Source organism: Notolepis coatsorum (genome assembly GCF_963971535.1).
Source record: "Notolepis coatsorum genome assembly, chromosome: 1".
Taxonomy (NCBI): Eukaryota; Metazoa; Chordata; class Actinopteri; order Aulopiformes; family Paralepididae; genus Notolepis; species Notolepis coatsorum.
Genome location: NC_140165.1, coordinates 10,580,544 through 10,598,545, shown reverse-complemented (window position 1 = coordinate 10,598,545; position 18,002 = coordinate 10,580,544). Strand labels below are relative to the sequence as shown.

Genomic DNA, 18,002 nt, shown 5'->3' with positions numbered 1-18,002 from the left:
GAACGCTGAGCTGTAGTCAATGAACAACAGTCTCACATAGCCCCCCTTCTGACGGTCAAGGTGCGAGAGGGTGCTGTGCAGTACCTGGGAGACCGCGTCGTCTGTGGACCCGTTTGTCCTGTATGCAAATTGCATAGGGTCCATATCACTGGGGAGGGAGGCACAAATGTGGTCCTTGACCAGCCTCTCGAAACATTTCATGACCACAGAGGTGAGTGCCACCGGTCTGTAGTCATTTGGACATGTTGGGGAGGGTTTCTTCGGTACAGGGATGATGGTAGACATCTTGAAGCAGGCAGGGACCACTGACTCCGCCAGGGATTGATTAAATATGGCGGTGAACACTGGGGCCAGCTGGTTGGCACAGGACTTGAGTATGCGTCCTGTTATGCCATCTGGGCCAGCAGCCTTCCCGGTGTTCACCTGCATAAATGCTCTTCTCACACTGTGTTCCGACAACGAGAGAGCGTCCCCGCCCCCCCGCGGTTGCCCCCCCCCCTCCACAACAGCCGGCGCGCCAGTGACGTCACTAGCCGGAGAGCCGGCAGCGCCACTGTCTACACCAAACCGAGCGTAGAAGATGTTGAGCTTGTCCGCGAGGGAGGCGTCGTCGCTCCCCATTGAGGGGGCGCTGACTTTATAGTCAGTTATTGTCTTCAGTCCCTGCCATAATCCTCTTGTGTCGTTTTGTGCCATTTGTGTCTCCAGTTTGTCAGCATATGTCCTCTTAGCAAGTTTGACAGCCTTGCGTAGAGTATAGACTGAAGCCTTATACTCCTCCATGTTCCCTGACTCTCTACCCAGGTTGTAGGCGGTGGTACGAGAGTTCAGAGCTGCTCTAATAGTGCTATCCACCCACGGTTTCTGGTTTGGGAAAATCTGCACCGTTTTTCTGGGGACAATACCATCGGCTATTGTTGTAATGTAGCTCACCACTGTGTCTGCGAGCTCGCTGACGTCACTGGCGCTTCCTTTGAACATATCCCAATCCGTGTCTGTAAACACGTCCTGGAGCGTGGCCTCTGATTCGTCGGTCCACGTCTTTGTCTCACGTGACACGACGGCGTCACGTGATCTCTGTTGATATGCCGGAAATAGCAAGATGGAGTCGTGGTCGCTCGAGCTTGTGGACCCCGTTAATGGCGGAGCGGCTACTGCCTTGTAGCCGGCTCTGAACGGGGAATAACAGTGGTCGAGTGTGTTTTTCCCTCTGGTGGAGCAAGCGATGTGCTGAAAAAAGGACGGCATCACTTTCTTCAGGTTGGCCTGGTTGAAATCGCCGGCCACTACCATCGCTGCGTCTGGATGTTTGATCTGGTGTCTGTTGAGATAGTCGTGTAGTTCTCCCAGCGCTTTGCCCGTATTCGCGTGTGGGGGTATATATACGGCGGTCATGACGACCGCGGTGAACTCCCTCGGGAGGTGGAACGGACGACACAGGATAGAAAGATGTTCCATGTCCGGAGAACACGAGTTTGAGAGAACCTGCACCCCCTCGGGATTAACCCAGGAATTGTTCGTGAGGAGGCAGACTCCGCCGCCGATGGTCTTTCCGAGGGAGATACGCTTTTGTCCGGAGTCGCCGACGTGAGCCATGTCTCCGTGAGACACATGATGTTGATGTCTCTCATCTCCCGTTGGAACCGGACCCTCGCCCTCAGGTCATCCATCCTACCCTCCAACGAACGGGCATTCGCCAGAAAGATGGATGGAATTGCTGGGCGGTAAGCAGCTCTTTTTAGTCTCAGTCTGATACCTCCACGTCTCCCTCTGTGTCTCCTCCTGCCGTAGCCTTTGTTCTTTTCCTTGCCGCCATTCTCCCGTCTGATTTCTGCTGGCCATTCTAGGTCAAAAGTGTCTCCAAACTCCTCTTTGAGCCCGGGGTTCAGGTCCATAAGTGTCTGACGGTCGTATGACGTACCCGCCAGTGTTGCTTTAAATAAAAAAGTAGAAAAAACAAACATAATAGCTAAAAGTGTGTACATCGTTGCGGAGCTAAAACCAGAGGCGTCTGACCAGGGTCGCGTCCTCAGTAGCTATCCATTACATTAATTTAAGTTAAACAAGACCACTGACCCCTTTAGCTTTAGGCTTAATAATTAGTGCTGTCAGGCGATTAAAATTTTTAATCTAATTAATTACAGGTTTTGTAATTAATTAATCTAATTAATCGCATTTTAATCGCATATTTATATTTCATATTCATATAAATATTTAAAATTCAAGGACATTACATTATTGTAGCAGGTGACTGATCAATTAAATACACCAAGAAGAATGCTTTAGAAATCAATTTTATTAAATAAATAAAATAAATAAAATGAAAACATACCTCTCAATAAGGTAACATTTGTTGCTGATACAGCTAACAGTTTACACTAAGCTACAGTATCCTCAAATCAGGGTCTACTGCAGGGTCTACTGCAGGATCTAGTGCAGGGTCTACTACAGGGTCTACTGTATGCATGACATCTATTCCTCAGCTTGTTTACATTGTCTGAGTGTAAGGCTGCCCTCTTCTTTTGGACTATGTGACCTGCAAGTGAAGAATGCTTTAGAAATCAATTCTATTAAATTGAATAAATAAATAAATAAAATGAATGAAAACATACCTCTCAATAAGGTAACATTTGTTGCCGATACAGCCAATAACAGTTTACACTAAGCTACAGTATCCTCAAAAATCAGGGTCTAGTGCAGGGTTTACTACAGGGTCTACTGTATGCATGACATCTATTCCTTGAGCCAATTGCTAAGACAAACAAGCTTCAGCTTGTTTACATTGTCTGTGTGTAAGGCTGCCCTCTTCTTTTGGACTATGTGACCTGCAAGTGAAGAATGCTTTAGAAATCAATTTTATTAAATTGAATAAAATAAAATGAATGAAAACATACCTCTCAATAAGGTAACATTTGTTGCTGATACAGCCAATAACAGTTTACACTAAGCTACAGTATCCTCAAAAATCAAAACAGCCCACAGCAAGCTAGTGTCTGGGGGCATGACTACAGGGTCTAGTACAGTGTCTACTACAGTGTCTGGGGGCATGACTACAGGGTCTAGTACAGTGTCTACTACAGTGTCTGGGGGCATGACTACAGGGTCTAGTACAGTGTCTACTACAGTGTCTGGGGGCATGACTACAGGGTCTACTACAGTGTCTGGGGGCATGACTACAGGGTCTACTACAGTTTCTGGGGGCATGACTACAGGGTCTACTACAGTGTCTGGGGGCATGACTACAGGGTCTACTACAGTGTCTGGGGGCATGACTACAGGGTCTAGTACAGTGTCTGGGGGCATGGTCTACTACAGTGTCTGGGGGCATGACTACAGGGTCTGGGGGCATGACTACAGGGTCTAGTACAGTGTCTGGGGGCATGACTACAGGGTCTAGTACAGTGTCTGGGGGCATGGTCTACTACAGTGTCTGGGGGCATGACTACAGGGTCTACTACAGTGTCTGGGGGCATGACTACAGGGTCTACTACAGTGTCTGGGGGCATGACTACAGGGTCTACTACAGTTTCTGGGGGCATGACTACAGGGTCTACTACAGGGTCTGGGGCATGACTGCAGGGTCTAGTGCAGGGTCTAGTGCAGGGTCTACTGTATGCATGACAAATCTATTCCTTGAGCCAATTGCTAAGACAAACAAGCTTGTTTACATTGTCTGAGAGTAAGGCTGCCCTCTTCTTTTGGACTATGTGACCTGCAAGTGAAAATAGCCTCTCACATGGCACAGAGGTAGCAGGAGTAGCCAGATATTTGCGAGCAAGAGGAGACAGCTGTCCATAGGCTTTTGCGTGAGCTGCCCACCACTCCAGTGGACAGTCATTCATTCCGATGCTGGGCTCAGCTTTGTATAGGTCTAATTGTCCTGACAGTACCCTGACTTCATCTGAATCAGAGTCTGAAGACAGCAGGAGGAGGGTCCTCTTCGCTGGTGGCTCGTCCTCTGTGGCTTGTGGAGCAGCTTTGTCTGCTTCTGGTCCTGGCAGCATCTCTTTAAGCCAGGTCCACACCTAATAAGAGGGACAATTAATTAGTTGCATAGGACTTTTCATGACAGCCTAAGGACTTAACACTGGTCTTCTCATTCACACACACACCTCATCCCTCTCGTCCTTTGGTACGCTCTTCAAGTCCTTGAATCGCGGGTCGAGGGCTGTAGCCAGCTTCAGCCATCTGTTGTTGAGGGTCGCTTTGCGTGCGTCCAGGTCCTTCGTGAAGCTGGCCTTGAACTTTACCATGTAGCCCGGATCCTCCTCGTTGAGGTCCATGATGCGGTTTAGGTGGCAGAGTGCGGGGAGCACCACAGAGCATGAGACGTAGGTTTCCCCTCCAAGGAGCTCAGTCACATACCTGCAGTGAAACAAGAGAGCGAGAGAGAAAGAGGTGAAGGTGTGTGTATGAGAGGGAGATAGGTGTGTGTATGGGGGAGAGAGGGGGGGTGAGGTGTGTGTATGGGAGAGAGATAGGTGTGTGTATGGGGGAGAGAGGGGGGGGGGTGAGGTGTGTGTATGGGAGAGAGAGGGGTGAGGTGTGTGTATGGGGGAGAGAGGGGGGGGGTGAGGTGTGTGTATGGGAGAGAGATATGTGTGTGTATGGGGGAGAGAGGGGGGGGTGAGGTGTGTGTATGGGAGAGATAGGTGTGTGTATGGGGGAGAGAGGGGGGGGGTGAGGTGTGTGTATGGGAGAGAGATAGGTGTGTGTATGGGGGAGAGAGGGGGGGTGAGGTGTGTGTATGGGAGAGATAGGTGTGTGTATGGGGGAGAGAGGGGGGGGTGAGGTGTGTGTATGGGAGAGAGATAGGTGTGTGTATGGGGGAGATTGGGGGGTGAGGTGTGTGTATGGGAGAGAGAGAGTGGGGTGTGAGGTGTGTGTATGGGGGAGAGAGAGAGAGGAGGGGGGTGTATGGGGGGAGAGAGAGGGAGAGACACTTACCTGCAGGGCTCAAGTACAAGCTCCAGCTTCTTCAGTTTGTCACACTCTGTGGGGGTCAGCATGGACAGCTTGTGGTTCTGTTGGGCCAAAGTGGCAGTCACAGCCTCCTGGTTCCTCAGGTACCGTGAGATCATGGCCAGTGTCGAATTCCACCTTCCAATTCAATAAAATAACTATTAGTCCCACTGGGGGTTGTTAATGCAGCATGATGCAATTGTACAGAATACAAAGAAATAAACACACACACACACTAAATTTACCCTAGCATACAACAGGTAGTTAAACAGTCTCACCTTGTGGATACATCTTGTATCATGGGCTCTTTTGCTTGTCCGAGGGCAGTCTGCTGCTGCTGCAGTTCTTCTGTACTGGCAGGGCTGTGCTTGAAGTGGCCTACAATCTTGCGGCACTTTGCCAGGGTGGTGTCAAGGCTTCTGTCCTCAAGGGAGACTGTGATGGTTCTTTGCAGCACGTGTGCAGCACATGGCATGTGCTGGAACGGCATATAGCGCGCTGCTGCTATCATATTACGGGCGGAATCAGTCCCAATAGATGTGACTTTATCTTTTATATTCCACTCCTCTATTACGGTGTTGAACTGTTCAGCACACGCATCGGCGAAATGGCGGCCCACAGTTTTGGTCACCGTTAATGCAAATGATTGCAGTTTCCACTCAGTATCGATCAAGTGCACTGTGACACCCAAATAATTATGATTGCCCACCGACGTCCAGTGATCACCCGTTAGGGCCATTGGGCCAGCCCGTGCCAACACTTCTTCCCTCGCCTCCCTCTCTGTGTCATACATGTTGTGGATCCTTTTCATCACTGTAGCTCTCGAGGGTAGCTTGTAATTTGGGTCAGACGACGCTATTCGAAATGACTCCGCTAAACCCTTATCTTCCACTATAGCTATTGGCCTACAATATTTTGCTATCCACTTCGCGACGCTGTTGGTTAGTTTGTCTGTGGTGGATTTACTCAACCGTTTGCCTAACGGTAATTCTCCAAGAGTGGTTTGACGAAGCGTGCGAGTTGCTCTGGAGCTAACGTTAGCTACACTGGAGCTGCTCGAACAACTTGCCTGGACATGTTTAGCGTTCATGTGATACGTTAGACTAGAGCAGCTTCGGTGATACGCAAATTCTTTTTGACATAAGCTACATATTACAATGGTCTTGTTTACTGTCCCATCTATATTCTTTTTGAAATTGAACTTGCCGTTCATAGGTCCCAGGAGTATCGCCTCGGGTGATGCTGACATCTTGTTCCAGCTGAGCTAATTCCTTTGTGTGTTTGTTTTGTTTGATAGACGACGCATGTGTGAAGTGACGATCAAGTAGGCTACGGGTCATTCAATGGGCCAAGTTTAATACGCCCAACTCAAGCGTGGATTTCAAAATAAAAGCGCACCGATTTGCCACTTGTCTAAAGTAAATATAGGTCGGCTGTAATTAATTTTGCGTCAATTTTCATAACGCGATAATTTGCTGTGTAATTAATTAATCTAATTAACGCGATAAACTGACAGCCCTATTAATAATACATCACAGTTGGGATCCCTTCTATCAGCTTAGTTCTCCTGGTTGCTATTCAATCCAGCAGGGGAACCAGGACAAAGGTGTTCCATTTATAAAAGAGATACCAGAATAAAGTGCTCCAAAGAGTTAGGCTGAATGTGAACAAGAGTTTGATCAAATTAAAGAATGAGAGGAGAGAAAGCAATGGCGACAAATACTGAGACATACAAACATGCTGGAGCAGAGGAAGGAGAAGACTAAATCCAGATAAGAGAAAGAAACAACATACTGATATCCTGGTGGTCTGTGGGCTCCTCCATCTCAAAGGAAGTATCCTTGGGTGGCTCTAGCATGTCATTATCTTCTTTTTTAACAATCAGTAGGTCTCTGGGTGGATCTGGGACAGAGGGAAACACAACTCAACATACTAGTCTTTATTTACTTCTGGGTCTGGAGGGTAAACTAAAGTATCTTCAGTAGGAAGTCTTGTTCTGACTTACAGAGGTCCTGTTGGTCTGATTCCTCCTTCATTCTAGTAGGTGTGCTCTTGGACGTCTTCTACTGGAACTGGAATTTTGCTACAAGGATAAATGCAGATGGTCACAGAGAGCCCTGTAGATCCAAGTAACAATAACAAACTCAGCAAGACCGACGGCTTCTCAGTTACAGTGGGTGACAATATTGTCACAAGGAAAGATGAAATTACATACCTGGGTTCCATCCTAGAGGCAAATCTTTCCTGTGACAAAATGGCATCCAATGTAATAAAAAAAGTCAACCAAAGAACTAGATTCTTGTACCGGATCTCCTCTCTGGTAAACAAGAATACCCTGAAGACTGGCAGGAGCACTCATTCAAGGGTACTACAACTATGCTTGCACTTCATGGTACCAAAGCACCTCAAAAGTGCCAAAAACAAAATTACAAACATCCCAAAACAAACTGGTCAGACTACTGCTTGACCTTACTCCTAGAACCCACCTCACCCCTGCCCACTTTGACAACCTAGGATGGCTTAGAGTAGACGACAGAGTACAGCAACTTGCAATGGGCCCTATTCCCCGTACCTGGTTCAACTAAGTCGATCAAAAGTCCCATTATCCAGATTCAATTAACCTGATGTTTGAATCCAGGATTTCCCTGTTCCTCGAACGCTGATTCAGTCTCGTTAATTCGAACCAGACTTGATACTCAGGATAAGTGCGCGCGGCCGCCTCAGCTGAAAAGACAGCAGGTGTCGATCGCAGAAATCCTGATTTTCTAACGGCATTGATTGATTGATTTAAAACTTTATTAACAGATTGCAGAATGGGTACAATACAGTACGGCTCAATAGCTTCGCCGACAAATTAAATGCATAATCTATAGGCTAATTTTAAATCCCTCATTACCCCAATCAATCACATTATATTTCTTTAAACGTGCCTGCTGGCAGTAGGCTTAATGGAATGAATAATCAAATGAGATCTTGCTAGCGAAAATAATTAGTTCAACTCTTTCAGAATAAGGATAAAAACAAGCCCAAATAGTATATCTAATTGATACAAATTATATTATGAGGATATCTGTACTGTATGTGCTTAGGTATTATGTACTATATAAACCCAAAGAGAGGCTTGGAGGGAGGCTACAGTTTCACTATTAATCAGGTTTTAATCTGTTTCGGACCTAATCCATACATGCATTGAATTGATTACCCTTTGGTTTATACCAGTGACACCTCATGTTCATCATCAGATAACAGTGCTTGAAAAGATAAATGCATTTTCTCAAATTCATTCATCAAAAACGTCAAAGGCTCATTCAATTTATCAAGTCACGTCACCAAATCCATCAAACAACGCATCTCCTCATACATTTTAATCCCAGTTACAATATCACAATAACGTGTGACACTGTCACAGTGACAGTGATACAATTAACCACTCCACAGATTCAGATTCCTCATAATTCATATCCACAATCCGCGCATAGACGCTTCATATGCTTGAATGAAACACAATCCGGGCATTCCGTTTAATAAGCAAATACACAGCGAAGAATATTAAACTAATCAGAGCCAAACGCCCGATAGGTTTCATTCATTAAAAATATCCCTGCGGGATTCACATTTGCAATGATCCGTTTAGTCCGTTATTAAAATAACTGTGTGTCTCGAGCGCCGTATCCGTATAAATATGACATGCATTATATAGGACAAAGTAAATTCATAGGCTGAATATGATTTATTATCAGCATTTTAGGTAGACCTATTATTTTACATTTCAAACGAAGCACAAAAACATAATTCAGAATGGTATAATGGGACTAGACTGAGAAATATTTCAGGAAGCGAGCTGGGATTTCTTTCTTTTTTTTCCTAGCCGCATTTCTCGGAGACGCTCTCTGATTGGCCACTGACTGACGCTCTCTGATTGGCCACTGACATGTTTGCCCAATCGCGTGACGAGCTGTGTCTTTGTCCATTTCCGCTTCGAACAGCCTGCAAACTACCTGGCGTTCTATCGCCATGCTCTAAGACAAACTCTAACCTTAACCAACTTCGAAAGAGTGCCTAAGTCTAACCATCGAAATAACTTGCCGTCGCGCTCTAAGACAAACTCTAACCTTAACCTACTTCGAAAGAGTGCCTAAGTCTAACCAGTGTAGAAACAGGCGTCGGCCAATCAGAGAGCGTCTTTGAGAAATGCGGCTAGGAAAAAAAATAACGCAGGTTATCCAGCTAACTGAACTTAACCCTGCTCCGGAGCAGGTTCAAACTTTCTGATCTGTTACCATGGCGATTTAGACAATCCGACATCAGGGAACGGAAATGTCTGGCTTAAGTCAAGCTATGCTGAAAATTATCCAGATAACTCAGTTAGCCAGGTACGGGGAATAGGGCCCTGGTCTACAAGATACACTACAGTGGGTCAGCAACCTTTTTGACATGGAGTGCCTGTTTGAAATATAGTTGTAACTAGTGTGCCTCAACAATATTCCATGCATCGTAAATTTTTTTCTCATAATCAGGTATTTTTAATGATAATTTTTACATTATTACATCATTATTGTTATTGTTATTATTAACAATATTATTATGATGGTTGTATCAACCCTAAATCTGAGTTGGGGGGGGGGGGAATGCAATGCAGACAAACAGCTGCATACAGTGCGACCATTTCACTCACATTTGCCCATTCATTTTTGGACACATCACACACAATCGGTGTGTGTACTGTACGTAGGCCTGCCACGATAACACATTTTGCTGGGCGATTAATTGCCCCCGAAAATATCGCGATAAGCGATATTATTGCGACCGGTTAGAGAATTTCTTTTTTGGAGAAATGTATTTCCCAAAACTTTTATTTTGAAGCCCACCGCTCCGTCTTTTCCGGTGTTTTAGACTTTTATTTTGAAGCCCACCGACCGGACCGGAAGTATTGTTGTGATTATCAGGTACTTTTTTAGTCCCTGCTCTGTCGTGGTTCCAAGCGAGTAGAAGTGGTACCAGAAAAGTCACGTGAAACACTGCAGACCACTGATTGGTCAGAATAGAAACGCGTCACTCGTTGGAGAGTCTGAACGAAAACAGAAAGCCGCCATCTTTAATGTCTCGCATAGGATTTCATAATCATTATGTTTGCAGCAGGCACAAGTGCAATAAACAAAGGATACAGTCACTGTGTATTCTGCCTCATTTATTGATTAAACAAAACCGACATCAACACAATTTGCCACCGAGCGGAGAGTTTAGTCTCGCAAAAAGATCGCTGACTTGTTAAGGCTTGTTGTTAGGTTAGGTGCTAATGTTGTGCTAGTGTTTTAGCATGGCTATCGTACATAGCGTGATCAATATAACTCGCTATTGATTGTTTGTATGAGTAACGTTAATGCTAGTAGAATAGACACAATGAGGGGTAACGTTAGCCCCACGGAGCTCCCGTGCTGTGCTCTGTAGTAAAGCCAGCGGCCCGCCTCCCAACACGGACAGTGACTGACAAGGGGCACTGGTTCCGCCTCATTAAAACAAACGCGCAAATAGCAATTAATTGCGCCCGTCAAAATCATTGCATTAATTTTAATTATCGCGGCAATTAATCGATTTATTGCTTATCGCGGCAGGCCTAACTGTACGTGTGGTGTCATAGCTCCACCTACAGGCCTAATGGAGACCACCAGGATGTGAATGTGAGGTATATCGTGTAAATACGTTTTGATTGATTACTACACTGTAAAAAAATAAATAATAATAAGTTACCAGAACTTAAAAATATTGAGTTCAGTTACTGTGCATTAAGGTTTTCAGTTTTCAATCCATAATAAGTTAACAGAAAAATAAGTACACAACCACATTATTTCAACCTAATAAAACTATGTTTATTATTGTCATTGTTTTAAGAACACAAGTTGACTTGGTAATACTCACACATTTTGAGTTAAAAAAAATTGCTTTTAACATGTGCAATGTTCAATGAAATAGAAAAATAAATAATAAAATTTGTTGATTAATCCCACTGGTCACAATGGTGACCATAATAATGTTTTTGTTATAAGGCTCTGCAAATGTTACTGAATGATGTAGCAATGTATTTCCAGCTAAATTGAAATAATAAACAAATAAAGGGTCTCAATTAAATATGTGGTAGTAAAAAGAACCTGTGGGAGGATTTCAACAAGATAAATGCGACAACAGTGCAAAATATTTCACTATAATATTTCAAAGCAAAATGCTGCCCCCTGTGCCTATGAAAATGCCCCCACGTGCCTATGCAGGCACGCGTGCCTAGGGTTGCCTACCCCTGCACTACACCATTAAGGTACCCATGTACATGTCAAAATAATTCCCAAAGGTCAGTGAATACCACAACCACAACACCAGAGGGAGCTCCACAAATCATGTCAAACCCAGATTCGGCTCAAACAAGGGACTAAACACATTTCGCAATTATGCCACATCAATGTTGAATGCCCTACCCACAGCTGTAAAGGAATGTGAATCACTACCCACTTTCAAAACCACTCTCAAAGAGCACACGGGAGACTGCAATTCGAAACTAGCCCCTGTAAATGTCCAAACCCAACCCCCTCCAATGTACAGTTCCCCCCCCACCCCACCTAACCACCTCCAATGTACCGTTTCTTCCCCCTCAAAAGAATACTCTCTTTTTTAGACTATTTTTGTATAACAAACAGTACTGTATTTGTAGATCTGGTATGTCATAAATGTATAGATGTAGCAGTTACTGACTGTCTATGTCATGTATGTCATATATGTTATGCTGAAGCTGAATTGAAAATGGGGGACCCTGATGAAAGTCTCTCTGGTCTGCAACCCCTTAACAATTGTGTGTATTGAGCTGTACTATATTGTACCCATTCTGCAATCTGTTAAATAAAATTTTAACATAATGTAGAATGCATACTTTTACATTTGATACTTAAGTACATTCAATATCAAATACTATTTTATCTGGGTATTCATACTTGTACTTAAGTAAAGGAACTGTGTACTTCTTCCACCACTGTATACGTAATAATCAAAATAATGTCCATGTGACATTTACAAATACAAAGAATCTTGTGCAACTATTATTATGAATTCCTTAAATATCCATAACTGGTTAATCCCAGGCTGTAAATTAGGGTGAGCAGTGAGCACTGACCTAGAAACTAGGGTTTGATGTTAAGTGAGAAAGGGAGGTGGTTGGGGTTGTCCCAGATGTTTACCTGAATAAGGCCCATGATCTAAACCCACACTACACTCTGATACACTCATCATCACAGATCACTTTCAAAACTGAAACGGACATTTTCAATTAACCTCGTAAATTTGTCAGATATCTTATATGATGACCGACGGTCTTTGTTGTTGTCAATTTACACACACAGTGCAATAATGTTAGACTTACCATCGTGGCCCACAGTGTTATAATAACTGGGCTCTGGTCTGGAACGTTACCCAAGTAGCTCTAACATGAGTCTAGAAAGCAGCTGGTTGACTGCGAGCGACTCATCATAGTTTACAGAACCATACCGGGCATCTTATTGTTGTTATTATTCACTGTTCAAAGTCCACAAGGACGCAACGCTGCTCTAGCTGTTGGATAGATCATTGAATGGTAGACAACTGTGAAATAACGTCACCTCAAAGCATATCCCTGTTGATAAGTGGTGTAAGAATAATGTCCAAAAAGACCTTCTGGTGATTTAACAAACCTGCTTTGTGTTTCTTCATCTCACGTTCAGACATCAGAACATTCAAGGTGGTTACCAAACTCTACTCTAGTTCATACTGCTCCTTAGTCCATTCAAATACTTCACATATCTTCAGCAGCTGCAGTTAGTCCGTTCTTTACACGATCTCTACATTCTAATATGTTCAGTATTAGAGGTTAGCATTATAGCACATTAGCAGCTACAGCGAGGTGAAGCTACACAAAGAGCCGTGACGTGTTTCCGCTGGGGCGGGACTTCCTCAAGACGGTCGAGAAGCATGCAGCTGCAGAGCCGCAGATTGGCGCTCTCAGGTCATCAGGACCACTCAGCAGCGCCACCCACCCAATGGCTGAATTGGAGTATTGCACTGTGCGGGCACAGCTGTGAGATCCGCGCGAGGCCAGAGGATGTACATACTGTTACTGTATGAGTAAATTGACTATACTTTTGCTCACACAATATCTTGAATGAATGCGTTTATTTATTTCGAACATAAATTGAAAATAAATAATAATAAAAAACAAGTAATAAACAGATTAAAAAACAAACAAGCAGGATGAAGTGTAAAGTATGTATTCCTACCCCCTTGATTGATTGATTGATTGATTGATTGATTGATTGATTGATTGAAAACTTTATTAACAGATTGCAGAATGGGTACAAATACAGTACGGCTCAATACACACAATTGTTAAGGGGACGCAGACCAGAGAAAGACTTTCGTCTTGTTTACATCAGGGTCCCCATTTTCAATTCATCATATGACATACATCACATGACATACAGATAGACAGTATTCAGTATACCTTCACACTCTATTATCTTATGCAACTCATATTCACTCCACAAACTGAAATATACATACTGTGCTGAAGGGTCTGCAATTAGGTAAAATTAGACCTAAGATAATCCCCCTTTAAGTGCACCAACCTGTTTAACACTTTGGTTGCCTTGGGTTAAATTCATGATATACCATAGATTGCCAGCTCTATTTGTCTATGGAGAAGTACCCCTTCTTTGCAGGGCTATAACTTTTTAAATTCTATTGCTACATTGCCATTATTAGGGCCCATTCAAAGTCCTATATGTATTGTTCATTGTGTAGCAACGTTAAACTTTTTCATTCATATATTCATAGTAAAGTATGGTCTAATGTATAAGTATGTTTTCATCTCTTTCTGCAGCTTTCTCCAGAACGTGATATATAGCCCCAAATGCATTATATTGATGATGCAATACAGTTTTATGGCAATCAGCACGATATAAAAAATTCCAACTAGACGTACTTCTAGAAGTTACTACACGTCATCTGATGTTGACCGGATGGGCTAGGGGGCGTTTATAATTCCGTGGGCAGCGTTATACCAATCATCTAATGTGGGTCAAATGTTGATAATAGCAGTTAGTATCGAAGACGGTAACGTTACACGCTGAAACTCACCCCAGTCTCCGCGCGCCGTTGGGCGATCATCGTAGAGTTGAAATCTTATCATTATGGGATGTAAATTTATCCGGTCCATCTCCAGCTTGTATAATGGTATATACGTCCAAATCATGTTGTTTATCGAGTTATTGGCAATCGATCACTGTGTAGCGTGACGAGCCAGAGTCCCGGGACCTATAGCAAGCACCCGGAAGTACTACGGACGTCTAGCACAACCTCTATGCCACTTCCTGTTAAAGCGATTGCGCCGATCGGCCACCAGATGGCGCTCCTGAACCGCCAGAGAGCTCAGTGGGTCCTGCTGGTGGATCTCAGGCCAGCGGAGGGGACATATGAATCCGATCGCAGATTTTTGAAATATTGATATAAGGACGCTGTACAGCGTCCTCCGGCAACTTGAGCATGGCCCGCAATGACGTCAAAACACGTTTCATGGCAGTCAAAGTGTTAATATGTGGGAGTTAAGTTATTTATTTACCACATAAAGTTACACTGTCTGCCTAGTGCCTACTTATGGCATCTCAGGTTATATGACGGTGCTGCCATCTAGTGGGCCAGAGGTGGTAGTGTTCCCTCGTATGTGCGTCACTTCCCCTAGGAGCTTGTTGACCTAGAACTTGGCCGGACTTACAGAGAACAAAACGTACATCCAGCGTTGCTCGTAACGTTATAGTTTGACGTGACCAAGGATGTAAAGTTGCTTACCAAGCGGACATTATACCACCAAGAGAGAGTGAGTTTTAGTACCCAGCTAATTCGATGTTTAGTAAACGTCTGGGATTAGCACATTACAGCGGACTATAGTATTCCCCATCTATCGTTAACAGTTAGCCGAAGCTAGCTAGCTCGGTGCTAAAGTAGCTTCAGCTCATGCTTTGATAGCTGCTCTATACTGGACATATCAGTCGATATATAACACAGACCAGAGAACATTTAGATAGGGTCTGTGTCGAAGGGACGCTGTAAAAGGACACAACTAGTCCTATGTAGTAGCCATAGCAGTAGCCTGTGGTACAGAGGGGACCAGCGTGCGCCGTGCAGCACCACGGAGCGGAGCGAGACACTCGGATCCACCACAGCGGAGCATCTGGTCTGCAGGAGCAGACTGGTGGCGCCTATCGGACCGGGCAGCGTCTTCCCGCCCTCATCACCACGCAGCGGTCTACTACTCCTCGTTACAGAATCCATCCGGGTTCCTTCTCACCCCCCAGGATTATTAACTCTCTCCACCTCTCTCATACTGCAGAGGGAATTGTTCCTCTGACACAGTGGTAACCGCGGCAACGTTTGGCCAGAACACTATAGAACTATTTGGGCGCCCATCTAAATTTAGTGATAATATTTAATTAGGCATTGTGTAACGTGATAACAATATTTGTATGTATCTTTTTTCCCCTTTTTTTGCTTATATAAAGGCATTATGATTCAAACAGTTTCCTCGCTCTTTCTAGTTTAGGTGACTCCATTTTAAGTTATTCACTCAGTTGTGTATTTGGTACAATTCGTTTAAGAGTTAAGGCATCCTACCACACCACCTAAGGTGACAATTATATACAGTCCTCTAAGCTCCCGCACAATTTGGTCACTTCGAGCCGGATTTAAACCAGATAGGATATCACGAAAGAGCGAGGCAGGTTCAAAGGCCCCCCCCCCTTCCCTGAAGGGAAGACACGTGCTCCTAGAGAGCGTAGATTACCCTCCCGACTAGATGACTGTGTCCTGGGTACACCCAGTAGCCCTAGTTCGGAGAGCAATCAGCATGTGCTAAACACATCAGCTGACCGGACAGTAGGGGACTTTACAACCCAGACGGCAGGCACACCCCAGCTAGTAGAGGGTGCTGCTGCCACACCGCAGTTAGATCAGACGGCAGGCACACCCCAGCTAGTAGAGGGTGCTGCTGCCACACCGCAGTTAGATCAGACTCTGAGAACAGAGTCAGACCCGACTGACACCCCCCAGCGGCCTGAAGAGAAGAAGAGACACCAGGTGGCAGTCCCGTGTAGTAAAGACATAACTACCTCCTCGCCACTGAATACCGCCAACCAAGATGAGTATGAGCAAGATGAGCCTGAAGAAGAAGAGGAGTGTGACTCCGCTGAAAACGACTCACAACCTGGAGAGGATATCAATCCCCCAGACAGAGTGGAGCCACGCGGCAAGCAGGACTTCAATCACTTCCAACCGGGAGAGTTCTTCCTAGACACTCGCAGAACTGGTAGGCCCCCCAGCAGATCACAAAGCAGAGGGAGCGTTACAAGCCAAACAGAACTCATATTCCAATGCATGCCTCAACGACGCCAAGATGCGCTCGCAAGAGATGCTCAACGACGCCAAGATGTGCTCGTGTTGTATATTCCTATATGAATATCCATTAATTACAGCACAGTAGTGAGGTTGCTAACTAGAGGAAGGGAAAGATCACAGTGTGATAGAAAACATGGTCCTCATCTGAGCTCCCAAATTTAGCCAGTAGAGAATAAGTGTGTACAGCCAGACAACCAGCAGCTATGGTCCAATATTCATTTAATTGCAGCGTGGGCCGAGATTGGAATAATGCATTGGTTACACACAGGACACTTCAAGCATAATACATGATTGTACAAAAGGATTTGATGCAGGTAAATCACAATAGCCCTCGTTGGCTTTTTACATCAAAAGACAGTATTGTACATACATTTTAGTCATGTTATGTTAATGAAATAAGACCATAGTACTCTTTGTCACCACATGATAAAACCTGGGCCTAAGATAGGCATCTTACTCTAGTTATCACATTATTCCATATACAGTTTTTACTCACATAAGGACAAAGTAGACCATGGTCTGTGGTGGTGGTGGAGACCAGACTCAGACCCCCTGGGTAACGGTGTGTGGCGGTTCCGGCTGGCCTGCCTCTCTATTCTTATTGTTCCAATACTTATAGATTTCATGACCTCACTTTTCTTAACCTAGTTCCACCAATCACCAGTATCTAAACACAGGCAGTCCTCATTTGGTGTCTTCTTGGTCGTGTGTGTGCCTGTAACAGCCATGGGTAGCCCCCTCCTTTGTGGCTATGGCCTCCTTTGAATGAATCAATCATGTTAACATTCCTTCTATTTGGTTCTTCTGTAAGTTACTTTTCTAATAGGTTACTATACTCTTGTTTTATTATTCCAACATTGTTTTCATTCTAAACTAATATACTGCAATTATTTCCTGTGACCTTCTCTTGATTAGGCAACTGTCTTTAGGTTTTACTGAGTCACCGTTTTTCTGTAGTGTGTGACTGAGTAAACAATGTCGTCATGAGAGGTGTCGCCTGGTGATTTTCAACATGATGAGGTCTGATGACTTCAGCCTTAATAGTGCTTGTGTTGAAAACATTAACCCAGTATAGTCAGTGCTTCTTAGGTTAATACTATTCAATTCACAAGAGCCATCCCAAAACCCCGTCTACCAACTGACACTTTGTATTTTCTGAATCTATTATTGTAAAGATTCAACCACATTACTCTGGTCTCACAGAGGCATTTCCGCTTTTGGTCTCTTCTTGCTGTGCTCAACTGTCACATGTCTAGGTGTTTGGTTTCCTGGGGGGGTTGGAATGGCTCCCTCGCCAACTGTTCTATTTACCATCACTACAGATACTTTCAGTTTCCTGGGTTAATCTAACATTTTTGATTATGAAATCATGAAATTATGAAGTCAAGGTTACCACACTCGCAGGAGAGGCTCACCGACGCCAAGATGCACTCGCAAGAGAGGAGTGGCTCCAACGAGATGCGCTCGAAAGAGAGAGAAGAGCCGCGGAAGCACTGGAGCGGGAGCGCGATAGAGTGGCAGTCCAGGCCTTGGAGTACACCAGGCTCGCTACCGCCCAACTGCAATCGGCCTCTGCCTCCAGG

The 18,002-nt window shown here is 44.6% G+C and overlaps 1 protein-coding gene across 2 annotated transcripts in view; it reads right to left on the bottom strand.

Moving 5' to 3' along the window:
* LOC311235948 (uncharacterized protein) overlaps window positions 1–12,801 on the bottom strand; it is a 77,201-nt gene extending 64,400 nt beyond the window's left edge. For both annotated transcript variants that reach the window (XM_084323489.1, XM_084323488.1), the window contains exons 1-3: window positions 12,669–12,801; window positions 6,968–7,045; window positions 6,757–6,864 (exon numbers count right to left, since the gene is read on the bottom strand). In XM_084323489.1, the coding sequence (XP_084179615.1) occupies window positions 6,757–6,864; window positions 6,968–6,998 (139 nt within the window). In that variant the 5' untranslated portion in view covers window positions 6,999–7,045; window positions 12,669–12,801. The remainder of the gene's footprint in view (window positions 1–6,756; window positions 6,865–6,967; window positions 7,046–12,668) is intronic.
* Between the last annotated feature and the right edge of the window lie 5,201 nt (window positions 12,802–18,002).